The sequence below is a fragment of the Dromaius novaehollandiae genome, chromosome 11 (assembly GCF_036370855.1).
Source record: "Dromaius novaehollandiae isolate bDroNov1 chromosome 11, bDroNov1.hap1, whole genome shotgun sequence".
Lineage (NCBI taxonomy): Eukaryota > Metazoa > Chordata > Aves > Casuariiformes > Dromaiidae > Dromaius > Dromaius novaehollandiae.
In genome coordinates, this window is record NC_088108.1 from 3,912,298 (window position 1) to 3,934,436 (window position 22,139).

Here is a 22,139-nt window from a genome sequence, read left to right on the forward strand (position 1 = left end):
AAAAATCTTGAACAAGACTGTCAAATTTAATCTATTAGACGCAGTTCAATTACATAAATGTAGCATGAATACGACACCAAGACAAACATTATCTCTTAATTCAGATTCTGAAGCACTTATCTCTAAGGCTATATTCTGTTCTAGGATAAACAGTGTTTACATTCATGTATAGATATCTGATGACAAGCTTGGCCTATGCTGTTGGGATTTCATGCCTAAACAATATTTAAAAGAGATTCCTAAGGGTAAGTGTTGGTTATTACTGCAGAGTGAAAGAGAGTAAAGTGTTGGGTGGATGAGGGAGGGAAGGGGCATGACTATTGGGCTTGTCTGTAACAGGAAAAAATGTCCTATTTTAAAAGTCTACTATAGACAAGGTTAATCATATATTGGTGTAAGTTAGTTGGTCAAGTTGAACTCAGTAGAATGAGATTACAACAGCAACAGCTAACAGACATTAAAATACATCTTATCTCTACACTAATTTAAAAAAATGTATTAAACTGTCCTAGATAATCTTTAAAACTCTGCTGTTTATATATGCTGACAAGCCCTTATTCCAAAGACAGATTTTAAAAAAATAGCAGTGTCTTCAAGTACTCACTATACTTTCCAGACCAACCTTGGAGAAAAGGAGAATGCAGAAGAATGACAGAACCCCACAGAAATGGGAAAAAATAACAAACAAGGTTATGTCAGCTAACTTATGCCCTGTTGCCTATTCTTAATCATTTATCTGATGCAACTTTCAGGCACTAAGTCCCCTCAAGTGTTTCAGGTCTTGAAACTTCCCCTGTGCCCTTGGAAAAAATACTCTACATCCCAGCTACTTTTCATATATGGTAACTCGCTCAGAGTATTTTGCAGAATTTTTTTAACACACCAATAGAATTTCAGCATCACAAGATTACTAAGAAAGCGTTTCCATGGCTAAATAATACCCTTCCACATTTAGCTGTCAGTAAATCCTGAAAGGGCAAAATACAGATCTAGCTGAACTAGTCAACATACTGAAACTGTGTTGCTTTGAAGAGCAAAAACACTGTATGCAATTTTTACATTTTTATTTTTGCTGATTCAAGTCTCCACAGATGTAAAGCTAAACAGGACAGATCTCAGGCAGGGTAAACTCTACATACCTGCATGATTTTGGCCTGCCAGCTGTGATATCCTTTCCAACACATCTGATACAGCAGACTTCTCTAAATCCTCTGTGGAACAGTAAGATTCAGACGGTTCACTCCTGTATTGCGACCAGCCCTCTTCCTCCTCGCTGAATGACTCAAAGGTATCTTCTGAATAGTCCAAAACAGAGCTACTGTAACTCTGGCCCAGCTCCACCCGCCCCTCTTCATAGTTAGCAAAGTTATCAGCTGTAGTGGTCATCACAGTGCAGCACTACAAATAAAAACAAACAAAAAAGCACATAATTTCAATTATATAGAAAGAAGTGATCAGATTATTTATAGCCTTGGGACACATATGGAGAACGATTACAGCTTAAACCAAATTTAGCTGCCAAAACAGGAGGATGAAATAACTACTTAATCAATATGCTGGATCAAGGCAACACTCTTCAAAGCACTACTGCTGATAAATGTAGTGCATCAATCTATGCTAGGTAAGTATATAACAACATTGAAAATTAACAACAAACCCTGAGCAACATTCTCTCCAAATTTGTAGTGAATTACAGGCAGTATTTGAATAAAATCATTCATGAAAACAATAACATTTGGATTTTTTGGCATTATTTTTAAACCATGCACCACTGAGAAACAAAACGCATCTCTACTTAGATCTTATGTCTAGAAAATTAGAACTAAAATATAACAAGCATTAGCCACTTGATACTTTCAAATGAATACAGTCTTACTCTCACTATGAAAAAAGAAAGTTATCCAGAGTCAAGCTCCATGAAAAAACACAACATCAAATAGGTAATGTGCTATAGATACATTTTACCTTACTCTCTGTCATTAGAATGATGCACTACCAGCCCATCTTCCTTTCAATCTAAGGGCCCAAATAACTTTGTCCTAAATAATTTTGTCCTATTTGTATCCCTTACTCCCATAAAAGAAGGAGCATAACCATTTGGGCAATATGCTTTTGGAAAGATGCTTTTAGCAGTGACAGCAATGGCTTCTCCATCAGAAGGAAGGGAGCCCCAACACAATGATATCGAATAGACAAAGGCAGTTTCTGTCATGCCAGACTAAGATGCCTGAATTTCTGTTATGCCACTGTACTCTGTGATTATTGGTGGGTTTTAGTCAACTTCATTTTAAAGGTGCTGACTTTAGCCATTTCCCTACTGAACATGCTGCTTGTTTTAAATGATGCTTCTATTGCCAAATATTACACACAATATTGCATTGTATAAAGACCCTGCACCCTTCAAACAAATTCAGGACTTCTTTCCTGAGGCTGGGCATCCAAACCCCATCGGCAGTGTCAAATTTCTTGGTTTTCAGAGCTTTTCCTTTTGTTTTAGCCTAGCCCCCAAAATTAAAGAATGGTTCTGATCTAAACCTTAAATATTAATAAGCACTAAGTAATTTTTTTGTTCATCATACCAACACTGATTCAGGCTAGAAACTGGTTAATAAGATCAGGTCTACTGGAGAAGAACAACTGGAAACGCAAACAGAGAGACAATTAGCTCTCCAGCACAGAGCTGACCTCAGAAGCTGCACTTGCAGGAGCAGCACTTCTTCCTCCGTGCATTTTGAAGATAGAAAAGGAACCAGATGATGCATTTTGGCAAAGACTGGCTGAACTAGAGCTACTTCATAAGGTCAGATATGACTGATACAAGCTAATTTTCCACGGGGAAAAGCAGGTATCTGTTACAACATTAAAAGGTAGAAACATATTACAGAGAATAAATGTAAATAAAGCACATTTAGGAACTGCTTTAATGCTGCAACTGTTGACATACAGCTTTTATTCCTCACAGGGATGAGGTGATACCAACCTCATCAGACCTGAGGAGCAAGCTCAGTCCTTCAGGAGAGATGCTGAAAGAGGGAAGCCAAAGAACTAATTCCCATTTTCTACTAATCACTTTGGCTTATAGGCATGGTGTCAAAACGGCCACTCACCACTGAGCAAAACGGCTGCTGTGATGCACAGCCACAGGAGCTGGGAAGCACTCTAGAAGAAAATAGGAGGAGAAGCAGCTCTGTTTTTTCCTCAGTAGACAAAATATGTGATTATAAGGTACCTCCCTCCTAAAAAAACCCTACATTTCCACCAGATAACAGCCATCGGCGACCCTGCACGCCTCCTCTACACACGCTATAGCACGGCACCGACGCGCTGCTCCGCGGCTGGCCTAACTCGCGGCTGCCCCGGGACACAGCTCGCTCCGGGAAGGCCGCCAGCGCGCCGAGAACGGGCAGCTCGCTACACCTACCCTCCTCCGCCACAGGCGGCCGCGGGGGCTCCGCCTGAGCCCCGGCAGCTGCCCAGGCCTCGCAGGCCCCGAGCCCGGGGCGGTGCGAGCCGGCCGCGCCGGGCCCAGCCTCCGCGGGGCGCTCGGGGCCTCTCGGAGGGCGAAGGCGGTCGGCGCGGCCCCGCAGCGCAAGGCCTCACGCCGCAGCCGGGCAGCCGCGGAGGGGAGGGGAGCAGGGGGAAGGCCACCGGCCGCGAGAAGGCGCGAGAAGGCGCCAGGGCAGCAGCGCCCGGCTCTACCCGGCCCCGCCCCGCCCCGTCTCCCAGCGGCGGCGCGCGCGGCGCTGGCCACGGCGCGGGCGGGGGGGAGGGGCGACAGGGCGGGGCGCGGCGCAGGGGCCTGGCGAGGCGGCAGGGCGGGGGGAGGGGGCCTCGTGGGGCCCCAGCGCAGGGCGAGGAGGTGGCGGGGCGAGGGCAGGCGTAACCTGAAACACCGTCTTGTTTCCTATGGCAGCAGGCAGCTCGGAGGGGCGGGCGCTGTCCCTGTCCCTGCGGCGGGGCGGGCGGTGCCCGAGCTAGCTGCACCCGAGCTAGGTCAGGTGCTGCGGGCAGCAGGGGCAGGGCCGAGCTGTTCTGCTGCGGCCATGTCACAACCTCATTAACGTGGATGGCCGCCTGTGCTGCGGTCATTTCTGCTGGCTGTGGGGCAGGCACAGCCCTGGGTGTGATCCTGTTGTGGAAAGGGGGTGAAAGAAGTTCATGTTTCAGTGACTGAAATCCACCCGTAGCTTGAGGTTCATTTTCTGTAGACACATCACGATAGAAGCAGCTCATGTCGTCTGTGTAGGGGGGTCCTGGTTTTACAGTGCTCTCTCAGGTCAGCTAATCCCACTTTTTTCTTCCAGGGAAGTCATTTTTACCAAGAAAAGCACGTATTTGAACTGCGGGGCGCACAGTGGTTTCCCCGTCACATGTAAGTCACCGAGGTGTTTTATCGTCGTGACTGTCTCAGGCCGTACCGGGGCTGAGCTGCCGAGGTCTCAGCTTGCCTGTGCAAACCTCAAGGAGAGAGCTCTTGCCTCCTCTCACGTTTCATCACGGGTAGCTTAGCAGCTCCGGCGGTCTTGTTCCTGAAAGAGAGACCTCTGCGTGCTGCTGATACGGTACAGAAGAGCAGTTTGGCCACGGTAATGAGGTAGATGCACAGTGTCGCAAAGAGTAAATAAATTCATTGATGCAGTGGAGTGTAAGGCAGAGTTGATTAAACAGTCCTGCCTACATGTCTTTTAGATGTTTTAAAATTCAGTGATTCATTGGCTGCTGCAGAGAGTGGCCTGTTTATGTGGTGCTGGCCCTTTCCATTTGCATCTAGCTTGCTACAAGAAGTTAATATATACGTGATAAATATTTCTTTTATATTTTCCATCTATACAAATTATGGTAGCAATTAGAGAGGTATGCAACTGTGAATGGAAGGGGAAATTATCCATACTGCAGGAAGTGGGAGTCAAATGAATACCAATGAGAGAGGGAGATCTGCACAAAGCAGTCTTTTCTTTAGGATGACAACACTACAGAGGGAGAGAAATATAATTAAGAAAATATATGCCATTTAGATCAGCAAAATCTGCAATGTGTGCTAAATGTCTCTAACTCAAGGATTCACGTGTTACTGATTGTTTTGTATTGTGTTTTCCTTCTTAAGACAGTAACGTTGCAGACAAGCTAGCAAGCACCCAGACTGAATAAGAACAGTATATGGAAGAATCCAAGAGGTAGGCTGACAGTTTTCATGCTCCGAGTTATAAATGATCATGAAATAGGATAGGGAGAAACATTACCTTTTCTTTAGAATTCTAATCAAGATACAGAGAGAATAACACAGAATACCAAAGAATAACACAGATCCTCACAGTTTCCACTGACTACCTCTCTGGCAGCTTGATACTTTATTATTTATCGTCGTCCACTTTTTTATGGTAACAGTTGACATTAGATTATTACTGACCTGGTTGGTATTTGAATTTATTCCCTAGAGGTTAAATACTTTGCAGTTTCATGTTCCCAGTCTTTTTTAAAATTCATAATTTTAGAGCATGGAAAATATATTGTTCTGTCAAGTTTATTTCTCTGACATTTATTCAGTGAAAAGTGTGGTGCTAATATTAAAGGCATTTGATTTTAAGCCCAGGATACAGATAATTCTTCTCACTGGTCTTCCCTAAAACAGGTCATTTTATCACTGCAGTTTCCCTGGCTGGTGTCTAGGAATTTAATATGTTGAACAGCATAATTATTTGAACCTTTATTTGTTTTTAAAGGATTTGTGAGTGATAATACATGGCCCAATCCAGTTGTGTCAGAAGAGATTTGGATTTTGTACTGCCAGTATCCCGGAGTTGGTCCAATATAGAGCATAAATAGTATTGTGTGAAAAGCAGCGACAGGCTTTTACTGCAGCTCATCTCTTTATTATATGTTATATTAAATTTAAACACAATTGTTGAATGCCTTTGTGTGGGTAAATGCTTTCTGATGTCTCCTTCTGTTAAAGTTGTAATATCCCTTCTAACCAAAGGGCAACATAAGAATTCATACTTACTAGGTGTGTTTCTCAAATAATCATAATTTCATTAACATTGCTAGCAGAACTAATTGGGCTGTCACAATGAGGTTCAGTAGCCAGTTGGTGAATTATGGTGTGAGGCCAAAGCATATCCTGAGGATGGGTAAAGTTGATGCAACTCATTAATGAGATGCTCATAAAGCGTCCTTCTATATGAAAATGCAGGCAGCTGAGTGTTTTTTGAAACTTTCTACGTATGAAGGACAAATGCAAAAACTCTTCAGAAAATTTCAGAAGCAAGCTCTTGACAGTTCAAGGTACAATAAAGGTTTTCTCCTTTATCAGACAGACATTGAAAATACTGCCAAGTGGCATCTAGATGCCATAAATCATTGATGAGAATGGATAACTTGAAAATATTACACAGGAAATGCTGTAGGACATGGGGCACCTAAAGAAGTTTTTGTTTAAAATGGTGGTTTCTGTTTCCATTAATTTACATCTCTAATTAGGAAATGGACTGATCTTTTGCTTAACGTTGTTAGAGACTGGCTGGTGTCCATGGTAGATCTGAAGTGTGCATACAAATGAAATGCTAAAAGTGACCACTATTGTATAAGTTTAAATAAGTATAAATTAAGTGAAAGCTGTGGGCTGAGTTTTACAGAAAAAAATATATTTCAGGCCTGTACTTGTAGCAAAACACCACCTTTCCAGAGGATAAGTACTATGTTTTTTAGAACTTTTGCATTTTGATAATAAGGAATTCTTCACACACAGAAAAAACGTGTCATTCGTAGAGTCTTGGTCAGAATACTTTGCCAGTTCAGGAGAATTTGATACAAGGAGGTGCTAGTTGGTCATTTAGTAAGTGTAAGGTGTAGACAAAAGGAAAGTAAGATTCCATGCTGAAAATGTTTAGTACGAACAAGTGCGTATAAAGAATCGATTCAGTACTATCAAAACAAGAGAGTGACTAACAGCTGTTAATTGTGCTCTGGCTGGTTGTAGGAAACTCCAATTAAGTGTATTTTCACTATGCTTCAGAGTGAAGAAGGGAGGGCTAAAAATATTTTGTGAATAAACTAGCTCTTCCTATCTTGCCCTTAGTCACACTATCACTTCTGCAGGTAAGTATACTTTTATTTGTGTCGGACTTGGTAACTACCTGGGGGAGAAACATCCAATGAAGATCCAGGTTGTGAATAGTGTTGTTTGTTTGTTTGTTTTGTTTTTTTATGCCAAGCTTTTTGTGCAAGTGTGTTGCTCCTGTGGTTTGCTAGAAAGCATTGTGTTCCTGGGGATGGTGGTCCTTAGGATGAGGCATAAAACAATAATTACCGCTTGTGATTGCGAAGGAGCCACAGCTGTGTTTCTGAGGTTTGGGATTAGTCTCAGGGCATAGGCTAGATTCCAGTTAACACGATTACATTCTAGCTTCCCAGTTTTGCTTTGCTCTTTGAATTAGATAAATACTCTTACTGTGTCCTGATGTGCTGTTAAATAGCAACATTTGGCCCATGTTTGGCCACATTTCAATGCAAGCTGTATATATAGGTTGTAGAATGCTTTATGAGTCCTTTCTCCTTACAATTGCAATGTAATTAAACAAATGGGAGGCACAAAGCAGAGCATAAGTCAAATAAGGGCATTAAGAATAGAGAGGAGACTGACCAGTCATACGACAGTAGTTTCTTGCAAAAGAGTGGAACCAGTAGTGGAGAGGCAGTTAGAGTTAGATCCCAGTTTTAGTTTCTCTGAGTACTTCACTTTGAATTGTCTGTTTGTTGATCCCAAACTTAAGATCATACAGGTTGGGGCTGAAATGCTAAATCATGTCTTTCTTAATGGTCTGGATTGTTTTCACTCTATCTAGAGTCAGTGCTGCAGCTTGAGCATGGGAAATTTCCAATACCTGATCCTCTTGTTTTCATTCATTCTTTACAGAGACACACACAGTTGTTTTTTAACTTGGTCTGCATTCTTGTATACCTGTATGCATAGGTTTATTTTATTTTTTCCACATGCAGGTGCCTTTAAGGAGACCCTTTAAACATTTGGTATTTCAGACCAGTGATTTAGCATTGTGCTTGTGAGCATTAATGCTTTCCCTTAGATGGACAAGTTGAAATTGTTTCTGAACACGACATTCATTCATCTGGAAGAAGTGAACTCAGAACATTCTATAGTAAATGTTTGAAATATTCTTCATTTTCTTTTCTCCTTTTATTATTTTTGTTTCTTGATGTCTCTGTAGACTATCCTGAAGAACTTGCAGTGTGTTGCTGAGAGGAGAGCTTTCTAAGGGAAAGGCAAATTCCTTGGGCACTTTCCACAGATCAATACTAGAGTTATTAATCAGTTTTCTTCAATAATAGGTTGACTCTTCAGGGAATCTTTCCAAATTTATTTCAAAATGATGAGTCATTTTGACACTTCAGAAAATGCCTTCATTTAGAAATTGCAGCCTTTCATATTAACACTGTTTAACTGATCATGTATCCATCTGTGTGTAAAAACACAATGTTTATTCAGTCTTCAGATAGCTTTTATAATGCTAATCATTGTGTTACTGAAACGTCTTACAGATGCTGTAAGTCACATCAGTAAGTTCTTTCTGTTTTCCTTTTTCTAAGTCTTTATTGATGGAATATTATTTCTACTGGAGAAGACAATGATTTTGTAGGTTTTTCTTTTAAGAAGACACTGTCTTTATAATCTCTTTTGAAGGTGGGCTTATTTCTGAGAAATCTCATGGTCCTGCAAGAAGGAACGTCAGGGTCAGTACTGAGCATTTCATTGCTGGTAAGGATTTGAGTGACTTCAGGTGCTCATATTTATGGAGAAGGATCTTCTCTCTTAATTTTCTGGGACTGTTTAACAACTCTGAAAATTGACACTAATCTTAAATTTGGCAACCAGTTTGTGCCGTCTATCTGTTTGTGTGCATGCATGTGTGCGCCTGTGTGTTTGTGGAGATGTTTGAGACCTTTGCTGTCCTCGATGAAAGCAGGTCTTTTCAATAAATATAGCCAATATAATCTTAAATAGTAATCATTATTGTATTGGTAAAGCTGTTGTACTCTTAACAGTAGCTTACTTGAAACATTACTGATGTTTCCAACACCTGCAAGATAGCTGGAGGCAATCAGGCAAACCACTTGGTGCTTCCAGGTCCTTTTCTCTACATTCCACTAGCTTAGTGTTGAATAAAGCTGTCCCTATTAAGTAAATTTGAATAAAGCTGTCCCTATTAAGTAAATTTGAATAAAGCTGTCCCTATTAAGTAAATTTATCGTCCCTTCCAGGGCATATTGGTTGTAAAGAAAACACAATGGCAAAAATCTTAGCTCTGAAGTCCCATTAGCAGAAGAAACTTCATATATGTGAGGTTTTGTTATTTTTGTAATCTCCAATTATCGTAGGCTGGGAAGCGTTCATATTAAGCATACTAGCCTGCATATGTCTAAAATGTCCTTAAAAAGCACTTAAGTGTACATATGGGAGCACATTTTGCACTGACTCATCATATAATTTCAAAGTACATTCAAAACATTAATTACTCTCAAAAGACATGTAAAATAAGCATTAGTGCTGCCATGTTACAGGCAAGGAAACAAAGGCATAAGGAATAGATGATTCCTTTAAGGTCAGACAGAATGACAGCCAAGACTTCTGGATTCTAATCCTGCCACTTCTTGCTGCAACAAGATGTGTCCTCTTACTCATCGTCTCTTTCGTTACCGTCTTTTGATAATGAGAAGTTGTCTAATTGGGTGTGTTATGTACAGTGAATCACCATACCGTGGAATTCACAAGTATGTACAAGACCAGAACTTAGCAAGTCTTACGCTCTTTTCCCCAGTTTAATAAGCTCACTGATGGATATTTATGAGATAATTATGTGCCTTTTGCTTTGCTGAACCACCCTCGGGGAAAGAGGTAGACAGTAGGAGGCAAATATTGAGTTTGGCAGACAGGTTAAGTGATGACATGCACAGGGGATTTCCAGTGTCTGTGTATGAAAGGGGATTTTCAGCATAACGAAAGAGTATCTCTCAGATGCTGTCAAATGCAGTTAATGCCTGGTTATGTCAACCAGAGAGATGTATCCTCTCTCTCTTTTAGAAGCTCAAGCACAAGCAGACCGTAATGCTCTCAATTTGATATCATACTGATCTTTGCTGTCAGAGTTTGGGGGCGGGAGGGCTCTCTACTAAATAAAGAAAAAGGAAAGATACTATCCTTGGGTTCGATGCAGTCATCTGAAGACGCCAGGTCCATTTGGATTATGGAGGAAGATTAGAGCCTGATTCCTCTTGACTCTCGCTATAGGCTTCAGCCAGATTTCCAGATCGATGTGTTCCCAGTCTTCCTCTAAGTGAGAGCTGCTAGCCCGTTTCTAGCTACCAGAAGAGGCACCTGTGAACTACTGAGCTTCTTCCATGCAGCTTGAATAACAGAAATATGCTAAGACTACAAGCATGGCTCAGCCTTGATATATACTCTTGAGTAAATCATTCTACTCTATGCCAGTAGACAATGAACTTGATGATCTGGTTCTAATTAGATTCTTGATTTAATGGCAATAATTTTACTTTGATGGCAGTCGTTGCCCCAGCTAGCTAGAATAATAGAATTGGTTTCCTTAAAGCCCCATTTACAATGTATCCTCTGTTGAATCTTAAACAACAACAAGCAGAAGCCTATAGTTATTTCCAAATTATGGAATTTATATGGTTAAAAATGTCAGGATATCTCGCCTGAGATTGGTGACTGGGAATTGCCAGTATAAGAAAATGAACACTCATAAAGTTAAAATATGTTTTGAATTGATTCCATTTCATCCTAAGATGATCTTCCTTTTCTTTCACTGCTGATTTAAACACCTGGAAGTTAAAGTCCTCATAAAATTAAAAACAGGCAAACAAAATCTTTAAGGAAATTAAACAGCATGGGACGTGATGTATTTAATTACACCAGTATAAAACCAGAATGGCTCCACAGAAGATAATTAAAAGCAACTGAAACAAATGGACTGATCTTCTTAATAACCTAATGGGCAAAGTGTCAATTAAAGCATCGTTCTATTTCAGTTACTCGGCTTTCAAAAATTGTACTTAAGCTAGAAAACTATAAAAACTTGAGGCCTGAGTTATTTTCCTGTGAAACTTATGAAGGATTTAGCACTCTACAGCTAGGTTAGAATTGGATTAGGTGTCTTTACACTGCAGTGCGTTTTGAATTATAGACTTGAGAGCATGGCAGTCTTTGCCTGAAAATCCCATCCTGCCAACAAATGAATCTCCTGAGTCATTGTAACCCACTGTTCACTATCAAAATGCTCATGAATGAACAGAGTGGGGCTACCTGGCAGGTTTGAGATGCAGGTTAGATATATGGAAAGGAATTTAGGGTGTATCAAGTCTGAATAGGTAGGTTGGAGGATGTGCTGAACTTGATTTGGTGGAAGGCAATTTTTTGTCCCACTGCAACTTCTACAGTCAATGGATGGATTCATCTGGGGAAAGTTATCTGTCCACAAGAACTGAAGATTTTAGATGGTCGGTCAGCTCCTTGTCAGGTTTTTTTCCCTTCATTAAGAATATATCTACACCCTTCCTTCCTTTATACTGAATTAAGTGGAATTTCTCACTATTGCTTCTTGCATCTATTTACCTTTCTAAATTCTCCGATATGAGGAATGCATCTTGCAATGAGACCCTGAACTTGCAAATTCTTCTTTCACTGAAAACCTGCTGACTCCCTATGACAGCTCAGCACAAGAAGTAATGTACATTTACAGTCGTGTCTGAGTTATGAATAGTCTCTGATCTGCTGAATACGTATTTATGTATCAAACTGTATGCATGTGTGTAGTCCTTTGGAAGCTGTTTCTGGAATTAGGGCCACATTCATTTAATATTGTCTTTTGTGTGCTGAGCATTAAATATTCAAAGCAAAATAATTGTAAGGAGTGGATGGAAGATACATTTTTGAATGGAAGTTACAAGCAAAATATGTAAAGTGGGAAAAGCATTATGTTGAAAGCTGCTGGTTTTAATTTACTAATTAGGTCTAAAATATTTCTATTCTATTGGTATTTTGTACTCAATGTGCTGAAAAATATTTAAGTTCTGAGTATGTTTAGATCATATACACACACGTGCATACATGGCTTGTATGAAGGGCAATGAAGAGATTTTCTGTTTGCAATGCTCTAACACAACGAATTAGTGTCCCTAATGATATATTCCACTGATGTGCAGATCAGAAAAACAACCAAGAAGAGATCATAGTCAGAGCAGAGACTAAGATATTAAAACCATAATTCAGCTGCAAAGTTGATAGAGTAAGATGAGACAGTGAAGCTGTGGCACCATTAGCATGTAACGGAAGCTGTTATGTATGTTTAAATGTGGTCTGCTTGAGTAAAATTGCTTGTCCTTACGCCAGTGTCTTATTATCATTCTGGTTCTTTGCAGCATCAAGGAACATTAAACACAAGAGCAGGTTTGCATTTCAAAACAAAAAAATCACTGCATAAGGTGACCTTGATCTAGGCTGATATAATCCCTGGAGTTTTAGGGACTTTTTTTAAAAAAATAAAGAATGGTGATGTTATTTAAACTTTATTCTTTTCCCTTCCCAAACAAATATTAACCAAATTGTTTTAGCTGGCTTGTGTGATGCCCCAGCTGAAGAAGCTGAACTATACATCACCAGCTCCTGTCCTGGCAGGCATGCAAGCATGCCTCTGCATTTGTTTGAGGTCCTGAGCTAGTTGGTGGAGCTCACTGAAGGACAGGACTAAGCTGGTTTCCACCTGGGCTGCTTTGGTGTTTATGTTTCGTTATGCATAAGTCTTTATCTTCTTGCCAGATCCTTGGTGAAATTTTAGTCACCTCCTAAAAATTGCTTCTGTTACTAGACTGTTTTAAAGAAATTCTTATACTATAGATCAGAATTGTAAGGACTTGAAGGATGCCTGTCTCTCTTCTAGCTTTCTATAGTGGCTATTACTGCAGCTCTATGGACCGGTGAAACCCGATTGTTGATTCTAGACCCCTTCTGTTTTGCTTGCTAATTCAACTCTTATTCATAACTGTGTCAATTTAAAATCATTGTAGTGCAACAGTGATTCAGTTATAGAAGTTAAACAAGTGAGAAGAGTGTATTACCTGTTAGACAGATGTCCGTGATTAATCCAAGCTGTGAATTAGGAAAATCTATTCAGGTGGTTGTGTGGAAGGACTGTCACTGTTGGCCTGATAACTACAGGGAGAGACAGCTCATCTCTGGCATTTTCTTAGAAGAACAAACTCATATTACAACAAAGCATCCTACAGAGTTTGCTCTAGAGACAGCCGTTAACTGGTTTCCTTCTGGGGAGTTTCTGCAGGGGAACCAAAGCCTGACAGAGCTATTTTGCCCCCTAAAGGCCGTAGGTAACAGTGGGGTTAAAGTACCCTGGCAGAAGGCTGGAGGTGGCGAGGGCTGGCACAAATACTGCCCACTCAATACCTGTTCTGATGACAAATGCAGGATTTCTGGGCTGTCTCCAGTGATGCCAACAATTTCCAGCACTAACTCAGCCTAACCTTTTTGTTTTAGAATAAATATTTTTTCCAAGTTACTGTGAATGTTTTCTACTTGATATACAGATGGAAATAATTCAAGACCTTAAGATCTTCATTTATTTTCAGTACCTGGATCTTTGCTCGAAAATGACTTGAAAGTTTGAATAGGGAACCTTTCTTCTTGTTGCATTTATCGCTATTACCTGTGAGTGCAGCATCCATATAAGCTATGCTGTGTTTGCCTGGTTTCCCTGCTGATAGTCTGGCTTGGACAGATATTTATGGGGGCACAGCTGCTGTTTCTGGCAATTATGGTCTTTGCAGCCATCTCTAAAACACATTCCCTCTAATGTGAGCCTGTGAGACCTGAATCACTCCCAGGCCTCTTACCCCCGTTGCAATAATGCAGTCTAAGCGTAACCACTATACAACCATAAGGAAACACATTTTAGTGCCTTTTAGTTACAAAGGAAAAGACATTGAAAGAGTCACTGCACACAGCACATTAAGTGTTGCTCCTGGCAGCGGTTCCAATGACTTTGGGTGCTTATTTGTTATTCAGTTTGCATAGTGTTAAAACATTCAAAGATGATCTATAACACTTCCCTGAACACTGATCAACGTTGTGCGGTCCCTGATAGAAAGAAGAGGGACAGAGCGTTTTGTGGACTGTGATCTGTGCATTTTAGCTTATATCCCAACTAGTGAGACACAGATGCTGAGAAGAGCAATTTATATTGAATTCTCTTGTTCAGAAAGCAGGACTTCTTTATATATGAACAGTAGTAATTTTGTTGTTAGAAGCAGAAGATCCCAGTATCTGTCCTTGGAGTGGTAATTTCCTATTCATTTGCCTCTGATTTCACCTGTAATTTTAAGCATCTGGATGGATAATGGAGAAAATTAGCAGATAGCTGATTCGACGGCTGTCGTGGAAGAATAGTGAATCATTTTGTTGATTGTAATTTTTTAGTTGTATTGTTTGTGAAAACAACTATCACTTGATCATTTTTATTATAATGTTTCCATAGATAGGTATCTTGTATCACACCTTTTTTCTTGGACGTCTCTGCCTTCAGATGCTCACGTGGACATTAAGAGGGCTGTAGCATATGGGCCTCCGTTACTTGCTTAAGGGACCCTGCAGCATGCCCTAGCCAAATGGTTTAGAAGATAAAATATTATGGCATGGTTTGGTGTCCATTAGATGGGCGATGCCAAAACTGACATTAGCATAAATTAGATATAAAGTGATCGATTTTGGCTATACTCAGGCAATCCAAAGTTAAGCACAAAGTAGATTCTTGGAAGTACTAATTTGGGGTACAGTGTTAAGCTTCAAGCTTAAGGTTCAAGGAACATGTCCTGTAGGAGCGAGCATTTGGGAAATTTTGCAAAAGCAGGGGAAGGCATGTTACCCCCATAAGTTAGAAAGCACCTGTTTCCTCCATACATTGTGCAATATGAGCTCCCATCAGGGTGGAAAATTACTGTTCATGAACAAAACTTAAGGATCACCATCCATTCTAGTATTCGGGGATCTAAGAGCATCTTCCAAGGCTGTGGTGACCATGCAACTCTCTTGCAGCTTCTCAAGAACTCAGCTGAAGTTTTCAGCTCCTTCCCATTTTACCTGTATAGCAGGCAGAGGCAGGTAATTTTAATGAAGTCACATAATTCAAAGCCTTGCTTAGTTGCAGATAGAGTTCCTCAGGGTCCGTCTTGGGTTGCCTGACTTTCACTTTGTTACATTATCTGTCAGCTTGGAATAAATTTCCATTTTTATGCTGGCCAATCTCAGATAAGTTTTTTGCCCTTTTAGTAATGTTTCTCAGCTCTTAGCAGAGTCATCTCTTTTTGCAAGAGTGAATAGAAGCCACAGCAGTGTTTCTGCTTGTTAAGATATTGCAGATATTTTAGGCCTAAATTTTAGGTTCTGTAGAGGAGAAAAAGGAGATGGGAAAGTTGTTGTATCCAAAATGTGTACAGATCATTATTTTGGATTGTATTACTAATCTGTTGAAACAATTTGCCATTCACTTTTTCTACTAGTCTGCATTGAAGACAAGATAGCACTTTTAGTTTAAGAAGATGAGTATCAGAGACAAGCCTATAATAAAATAAAAGAATAACAAAAATTGGAAAATAAAACAGTCAGGAGATATTCTAGTTTTAGTGTTTCACTGAAATGAAAATGCCAAACATCTGCAGTAAAAAGCAAAGTAAATATTATAACTTATGTGGACTCAGTCCTATCAGGTGCTCTGGGAACCTGCTCATTGCTTTAAAATAAATTAATTATGATGATACTCCTTTAAATACTGGCAACACAATCCTCCACCTAATAAGAGAGGTACTAGAGAGATATACTTGAGAGATAGAAGTGCTTTTCTCACATGACTTCAGACAACGATAGGTTATCTGTGTATGATCTTTAGCTACTGAGATTACTAACAGGCACTCAGTTATAAAGATGGAAGTTGTTGAGATAGCTGTGGGCCGTGAATTTCAAATGTAAGTGCAAACTTCCTCAAAGTCCAGAGCTGTCCAGTTCAAGGGTCATCCTCAATGGCTCCTAAGGCCCTGGGTTGTCTTCTACTTTGTCTCTGGCCATTCCTAATAATTTCTCTAGAATCTCTATACATTGCCTTACTCTTCTAAGCATTTGTCATTACACTGAAATAAATGAGCCTAACAGGAACTGTGTATTCTTTACTGATATGATCCACATCAAAGAAACCCAAGAAACTTTTTGGTTGAGCTGCCCTAGTAGACAGTTTCAGCCAAAAGCCCGAGGAGTAACAGGACTTGATATGCAGCTTTTGCTCGTTCATCTGTGGCTGTCCCTCAGTTCACAGTGGAGATGGAAGTAGAGCTGTGTGAGGGAACTTACGGAGCTGCAGCTCATGCTGGTTTAGTACAGGGGAGAACAGGCTTCAACTCCCAAATAGATTTGTCAGCTCCAGATTCACACGGTATAAATAAATGATTATGGAGCCATAAATAAAAATGGTTCAAAACCTGTCATATTTTGAAATAACATTGTGAGGTGTCACTAATTTGTTTGGCCTTTGAGGTGAATTTTCCTCACTCATACAGTGCAATGCAATGAAGTTGCTTATTAAAAGCTGATTGAAAATACAAAGTTCTTTCTGACTGCTGCACTCTGATGCATTCAGCGTTAGAAAGCAGCTGCTATTTGCTGTCTTTCTCTTATACTTCACAGTTTTGCGCCTCCAGGGGACAGCTGATGGCTGTTGTCAGTATCATGGATCAGTAGCATCACCTTCTAATGCTCAATAATCTCCGAGTTACACAGCCTGGAAAATTCATATTGCATGATCATAATGCAGAAAACTTTATTCCCACCGTAGGAATGGTGGTGCAAAAGAGCAAGTGAATAAAAAACTTAATATACACTAAAAAGCTTACAAGCATGGTAGTATAGAACCTCTAATTTCTTAGTGATAGTGGTTATAAGCTGGATAGATTTTGGGTTGTAATGTATGCTGAAATTTATCAGGGAATTTCCAGAATAGTTGCAATTTCAATTGTAATATTTCTATTTCCTAATGACCTAATTTAGAAGCAGTTGTTCCATTCATTTTCAAAATACTGTACTTGTTACATTTAGTAATCACTACAGTTAAAAAACCAATTCTCCTAATTTGTTTTTCTAAAAAAAAGAAAACACTAGTAATTCAGGAGCACTGTGGTCTTCTCAAAAAACATTTGCTGATAATTTTATAAAAGATATGAATGACCAGCTATAGCTATCCCTTGCTCTTTAGCTGAGATTATATTTAGCGTGTTATAAGAGGACTGCAGTCCTGCTGATATATAGTGCAAGGGAGCATATCAGACTCCACTTCTGGGCTCCCCACTACAAGAAAGACATAGACATACTGGACCGAGTCCAGCAAAGGGCCACTAAAATGATTAAGGGTTTGGAGCATCTGTCATATGAGGACAGGTGAGAGAGCTGGGATTGCTTAGCCTTGAGAAGAGAAGGCTCAGGGGGGATCATATGGATGTGTATAAATAGCTGGTGGGAGGCAGTAAAGAAGGCAGAGCCTTCTCAGTGGTATCCAGTGAAAGGATAAGAGACAATGGGCACAAATTTAAATACAGGAAATTCCACTTAAACATAAGAAGAAACCTTTTTACAGTGAGGGTGGTCAAACACTGGAACCCATTGCCCAGAGAGGTTGTGGAGTCTCCATCCTTGGAGATATTCAGAACCCAACTGGACATGGCCCTGAGCAACCTGCTGTAGCTGAGAGCAGGGGGATTGGACAAGATGATCTCCAGAGGTCCCTTCTAGCCTAAACGATGCTGTGATTCTGTGAAGTGAAAGGCTGAAGACATTGCTCAATGAAGAGAATGACAAAAAACATTCTGTAACCAAACTTGGCCTGCGGTGCTAAAGAGCAATGAGACTTTGAAACATGGTGGGTTCTGTGGAGCATGAATCCCTTGGTCCTGCATTCCAGCAATGCCTGCTGAACGGGAGCTTGGAATAAGGAATAAAGCCCATATTTAATCCACAGAATCATCTGGTTCACTGGAGCAAAAAGGGAATACAGCTTTCCTAAATATTTCCATGAGAGACCTAGAAATGGTTTGCTTAAAAATGTCACACACACAAACACACAGAGAGTATGGTCTGAGGGCTCCTGCTTACACCTGAATATTTGCAGATTCCCACATCTATGGCAATTTGCACCTATGTATCAGTGGGCAAAATAGTAATCTAGGAGAATAAAAATTAAAAAAAAGGAGTATCCAGGACATCATGGTCTCAGTAACAGCAACAGATGGAATCCAGTTGCTGGAATGAAATAGCCTCATGAGGACTGTCGTTGTAGTATCCCATCAGTGAGTTCACCCAGTAGCTCCCCCAAAGAAAATGCAAATATTCGACATGGGTATCCTTATTTCTTGTATCTGCCCTCCTATGTAGACCGGAGGTATGCCTAGTACGGCTGAGTCCCTGAGGCCATTGCTAGTCACCCTGAACATGTCAGGGTGGTTGTTTTGGCCTTCTAAGGACAAGCCAGACAACACACTGATCAGCTGCAAGTGCTTCTTGCTGAGGATACCAATTCAGTGATTATTCAGATTATTCAACCTGTGTATTTTTACTTAGGATGTTCAAGATGCTGATTCCTTTACAAAGGAGGTATTGTCTCCTTCCCAAGTCGCTAGCGTGCTTTTGGTGTGCCAAAATTTGGGTGTGTATTGGCTGTTGAGTCACTGAAGGTGGAGAAGAGGCTGAGCTCCCTCAAGTGCTTTCACCTTTCATTTTTTTGCTGCCATTCAAGGTATTTGTTTCCCTGCTCTGTGCACATTAATAAATGCTCTGCCTGCTTGCTTGCTGTGCAATTGAGACTCAAGTTGCCAAATAATTATGGAGAGAAAGAACATCCATAGATTACAGGTGTCTTGAGGGCCATAGGACTCAACCGTAGCATCTGTATTCATCCCCTGGGATGTGGTGTTCTGTCCTTGTGGTGAAGAAGTCATTTAGAAGTTACCTGCTGTCTCTCTTGGCTTTTCTGATCCAATGGCAAAGCAGTGCTGTGGCTCATCTGTAGAATCTGATAGTTTTAACAGAAGTCATGGTAATTTTCCATGGGCAGCATTTTTAACAAGTGGTTCTTACAACCATTTCCAATTTTTAATATGGTAAGTCTTGTGTAACAGGCATGGCTTGGTGCAAAGGGCGTGTGTGAGGGATTAGGAAATCTATTCGTATTCCCATTGAAAACTGCATTTTGCTTCCCTCTAACCACAGCCAAGAACAGAGCCAGTGTCACCTGGTACGTAAAATTCTCCTGGACTGGACTGTAGTCATGAACACTGTGCAGAGGGTTATGTTAATAAAGTGCTCAGTCTTTCTCATTTGGAATGAGACAAAGGCTTGAAAATTTGGATATGTCTGCACTACAGTCCAGAGGTGTGATTCATGTAAATATACCCAACAGAGCTTTAAACTAACCCTTTGGGATACTCATTGCAAAATAGGTGCAGGAGCAAAGGAGTCATTTCAGGCTATACCAGACCACATCGGCCAGTCTCAGGGATAGGCAAAAGCAACTGGCGTGGGTCTCAGGGCAGGTAGGGGCTTACGTGAGTTAATGTGCAAGTGCTTGAATAGTTAGGCATCCAAAGTAACCTGATTTACAGAGCCATGGATAGTAGTGGAGAGATTAAGTGAATTTCCTTGCATGAAGAAAAGAACCAGTAACAAAAGATGTTTTAGACTCCTCATCCTGCCCTCTGCTGATAGGACTTCCTTCATCTCTTTTAGCATCTGTCTGTGTACATGAAAATTGCACATTTTAGGGGGTTTGAAAGCCAAAATCAATTCTGATCTTGTCTTTTCAGCATGCTAAAGTAAAATCCCACATATGAACAACCCAAATTTTGTCATATCCAGATTTTAATGCTGTGGCTTGAATCCACCTGTGCTTATTATATACCACATATTAATAATATTATTTAACTGCAAATGTCCCTTTTATTGTTGATACATTCTTAGGGTGAGGGAAATAAGGGACAGTGGCATGAGCTTCAGAAGTCTTTGGAGTACTGCTACCCAACCAAGAGCATGAAAGTTTGTTGCATGAAAAAGCTGGTGTTGTCCCTCCTCTCCACGCTTCATCGCTGCCTATCTGTAGATAAATGTTCAAAAGAGTTGGTGCGTAATTGTGCTCAATCTAGTGTGCATTTAAGGCTTAAATTGCTTCTTTTAGGCTGAGCCTCCTTGTTCTGTACTTCAGAGCCACTGAAAAACAATAGAAAACTGAAAATGTAAAATACAGCCTTTGAAAAGGTGCTTTGCAGTCCCAGTTAACTATCTTATTGTCCAAGCCTTCTTTATCCTTGGCAAATTGCAGAAGAAAAATGATAGAGTTAATGAGTGTAATTTATCCAAAAACAGAAAACAAAAGATTAGGCATGAAGCTGGCCTACTGACCTACGTGTACTGCAACTCCTGCATCCAGCAGAAAAAAAAAGAAGAGGGCAGTGGTCAGGATAACAGTTAAATTGCCAGATGCCTCGTGTGAAGTAATGCAACTTATATTAAGCTATTTAAGTTCAGGCCAAGGCACATCACCTCACGTTTGGGTAGGCATGCACAGGCAGTCCCTGTAGCCCAGCTGAGAGGTGGTGACTTGCTAAACTCCTGTAGCTTGATGGTGGTGCTGAGCTTGCTGTAATTTGGACTGAACCTCTCACTGTAGGTGTTCAGACCTCACCTACAATAATCTGGGTGCTGAGACGCAGCCACTGATGGCGTGGGTAAACTGTGCAATGGATGAGCACTGTATGGAGCATCGTGGGTCTTTCGGCAAGGAACCGCGCCAGACTCTGCAGATGCCTCATTGCCCCCGCCTGAAGCAGCAACACAGCAATGAACTGGTCAGTGGCACGGAGGGGGGAAGGTGGTACCTCTGTGTCTTCTGCTCCAGCAGCCCTTTCTCTTCCCACCCGCCTTTCCATGCGTCAGATGTCCCCGTGTTTGTCATCCACTCTGAATCAAACTTCGCCCTAAACCACTAAGCTACCCTCTTCTGCCTGAAGTTGCCACTGGCAACAGTGGCCTCTCCAAAGTGATTGCAGTGAATGGTATTTGCTGTCGTTCTTCCAAAGAAACTTTTTCTCCGCAGAAGAAATCGAAGCACAAACAACACTGTTAGCCACGTGAATCTGAGCCTGCTTCTATAATTTTATGGGAGTTTCGTAACACCAGTGAAGGCCTGGGCGTTCTGTCCAGCCACCTGAAAGCTCTCTGCAAGATCAGCTTTGACATTCGGTTTCTCTCTCTGATTCATTAAAGAAGAAACCTGCCCTCGCTCAGACGGCTGATGCTGTTTGGATGAGGAGAGTGTACAGGCATAAGACACAGCAGAGCGATGTTATCATGATGACATATGGGGGACTGTGTTAGTGTTAGAGATGATTTTTAATTATTTACCTGTACCACATAAGAATGTGAGGGAATTTATTGTATTAATTGTGCTTGCCGCAGTGAAGGATTTCTAAGCTCATTGTGATAAACCCAAGCATTTTTTTTTGTAATGCACTGGACCTACATCATCACTGCTGCATTTAGAAGGAGAGGAATCCACAGCCAGCTTCTTTTTCATTGCTACATAATTTAAACATAACCTATTCAGGCATTAAAGAGATACAGAGAAAGTTGTTGTTCACTGTGGTTAGGTTTGCAGCATGTTGTTGCTTTCTTTGGATGAGATTTTTCATCCTGATGACATAAGCTTCATCTTTAAGCAAAAATTCTCTCTAAATCGAGCATACCCCCTTAGGAGATTTCAGCCCCTTGGCTGGTTGATAATGTGATTGCAGATGTTTGCTTTTGGTTTCTTTTTTTTTTTTTTTTTCCTGAACAGATTACTAAGGTGGCTGAATGTGATGTGATTTAGCTGTTGTTATTAAGACTCATGTTCCTGCAGATCTGGGATGGGAATTTCAGTTTAATCACTGCAAGTTAGAGTTATGAGGTTCAGATAAAATAAAAACTATTTATAATTATGTGGCTGGAGCCTCTTGAGAGGTCTAAAATTCAC

The 22,139-nt window shown here is 40.7% G+C and overlaps 1 protein-coding gene and 1 long non-coding RNA gene across 4 annotated transcripts in view; one reads left to right on the forward strand and one right to left on the reverse strand.

Annotated features, from left to right (window-relative positions):
• The window catches only part of C11H8orf48 (chromosome 11 C8orf48 homolog), a 32,661-nt gene extending 29,665 nt beyond the window's left edge, over positions 1-2,996 (reverse strand). For both annotated transcript variants that reach the window (XM_064518078.1, XM_064518079.1), the window contains exons 1-3: positions 2,981-2,996; positions 2,686-2,849; positions 1,140-1,398 (exon numbers count right to left, since the gene is read on the reverse strand). In XM_064518078.1, the coding sequence (XP_064374148.1) occupies positions 1,140-1,398; positions 2,686-2,730 (304 nt within the window). In that variant the 5' untranslated portion in view covers positions 2,731-2,849; positions 2,981-2,996. The remainder of the gene's footprint in view (positions 1-1,139; positions 1,399-2,685; positions 2,850-2,980) is intronic.
• A 321-nt stretch (positions 2,997-3,317) lies between these two features.
• On the forward strand, positions 3,318-21,912 carry LOC112982854 (uncharacterized). 2 transcript variants are annotated; one of them, XR_010390987.1, is made up of 3 exons: positions 3,318-4,372; positions 5,105-5,174; positions 20,796-21,912. It is a non-coding gene; the product is annotated as an uncharacterized LOC112982854 (long non-coding RNA). The 2 variants fall into 2 exon arrangements; XR_003259076.2 differs by lacking the exon at positions 20,796-21,912 and adding an exon at positions 5,721-5,907 and having other exon boundaries at positions 3,320-4,372.
• The last annotated feature ends 227 nt before the right edge of the window (positions 21,913-22,139 follow it).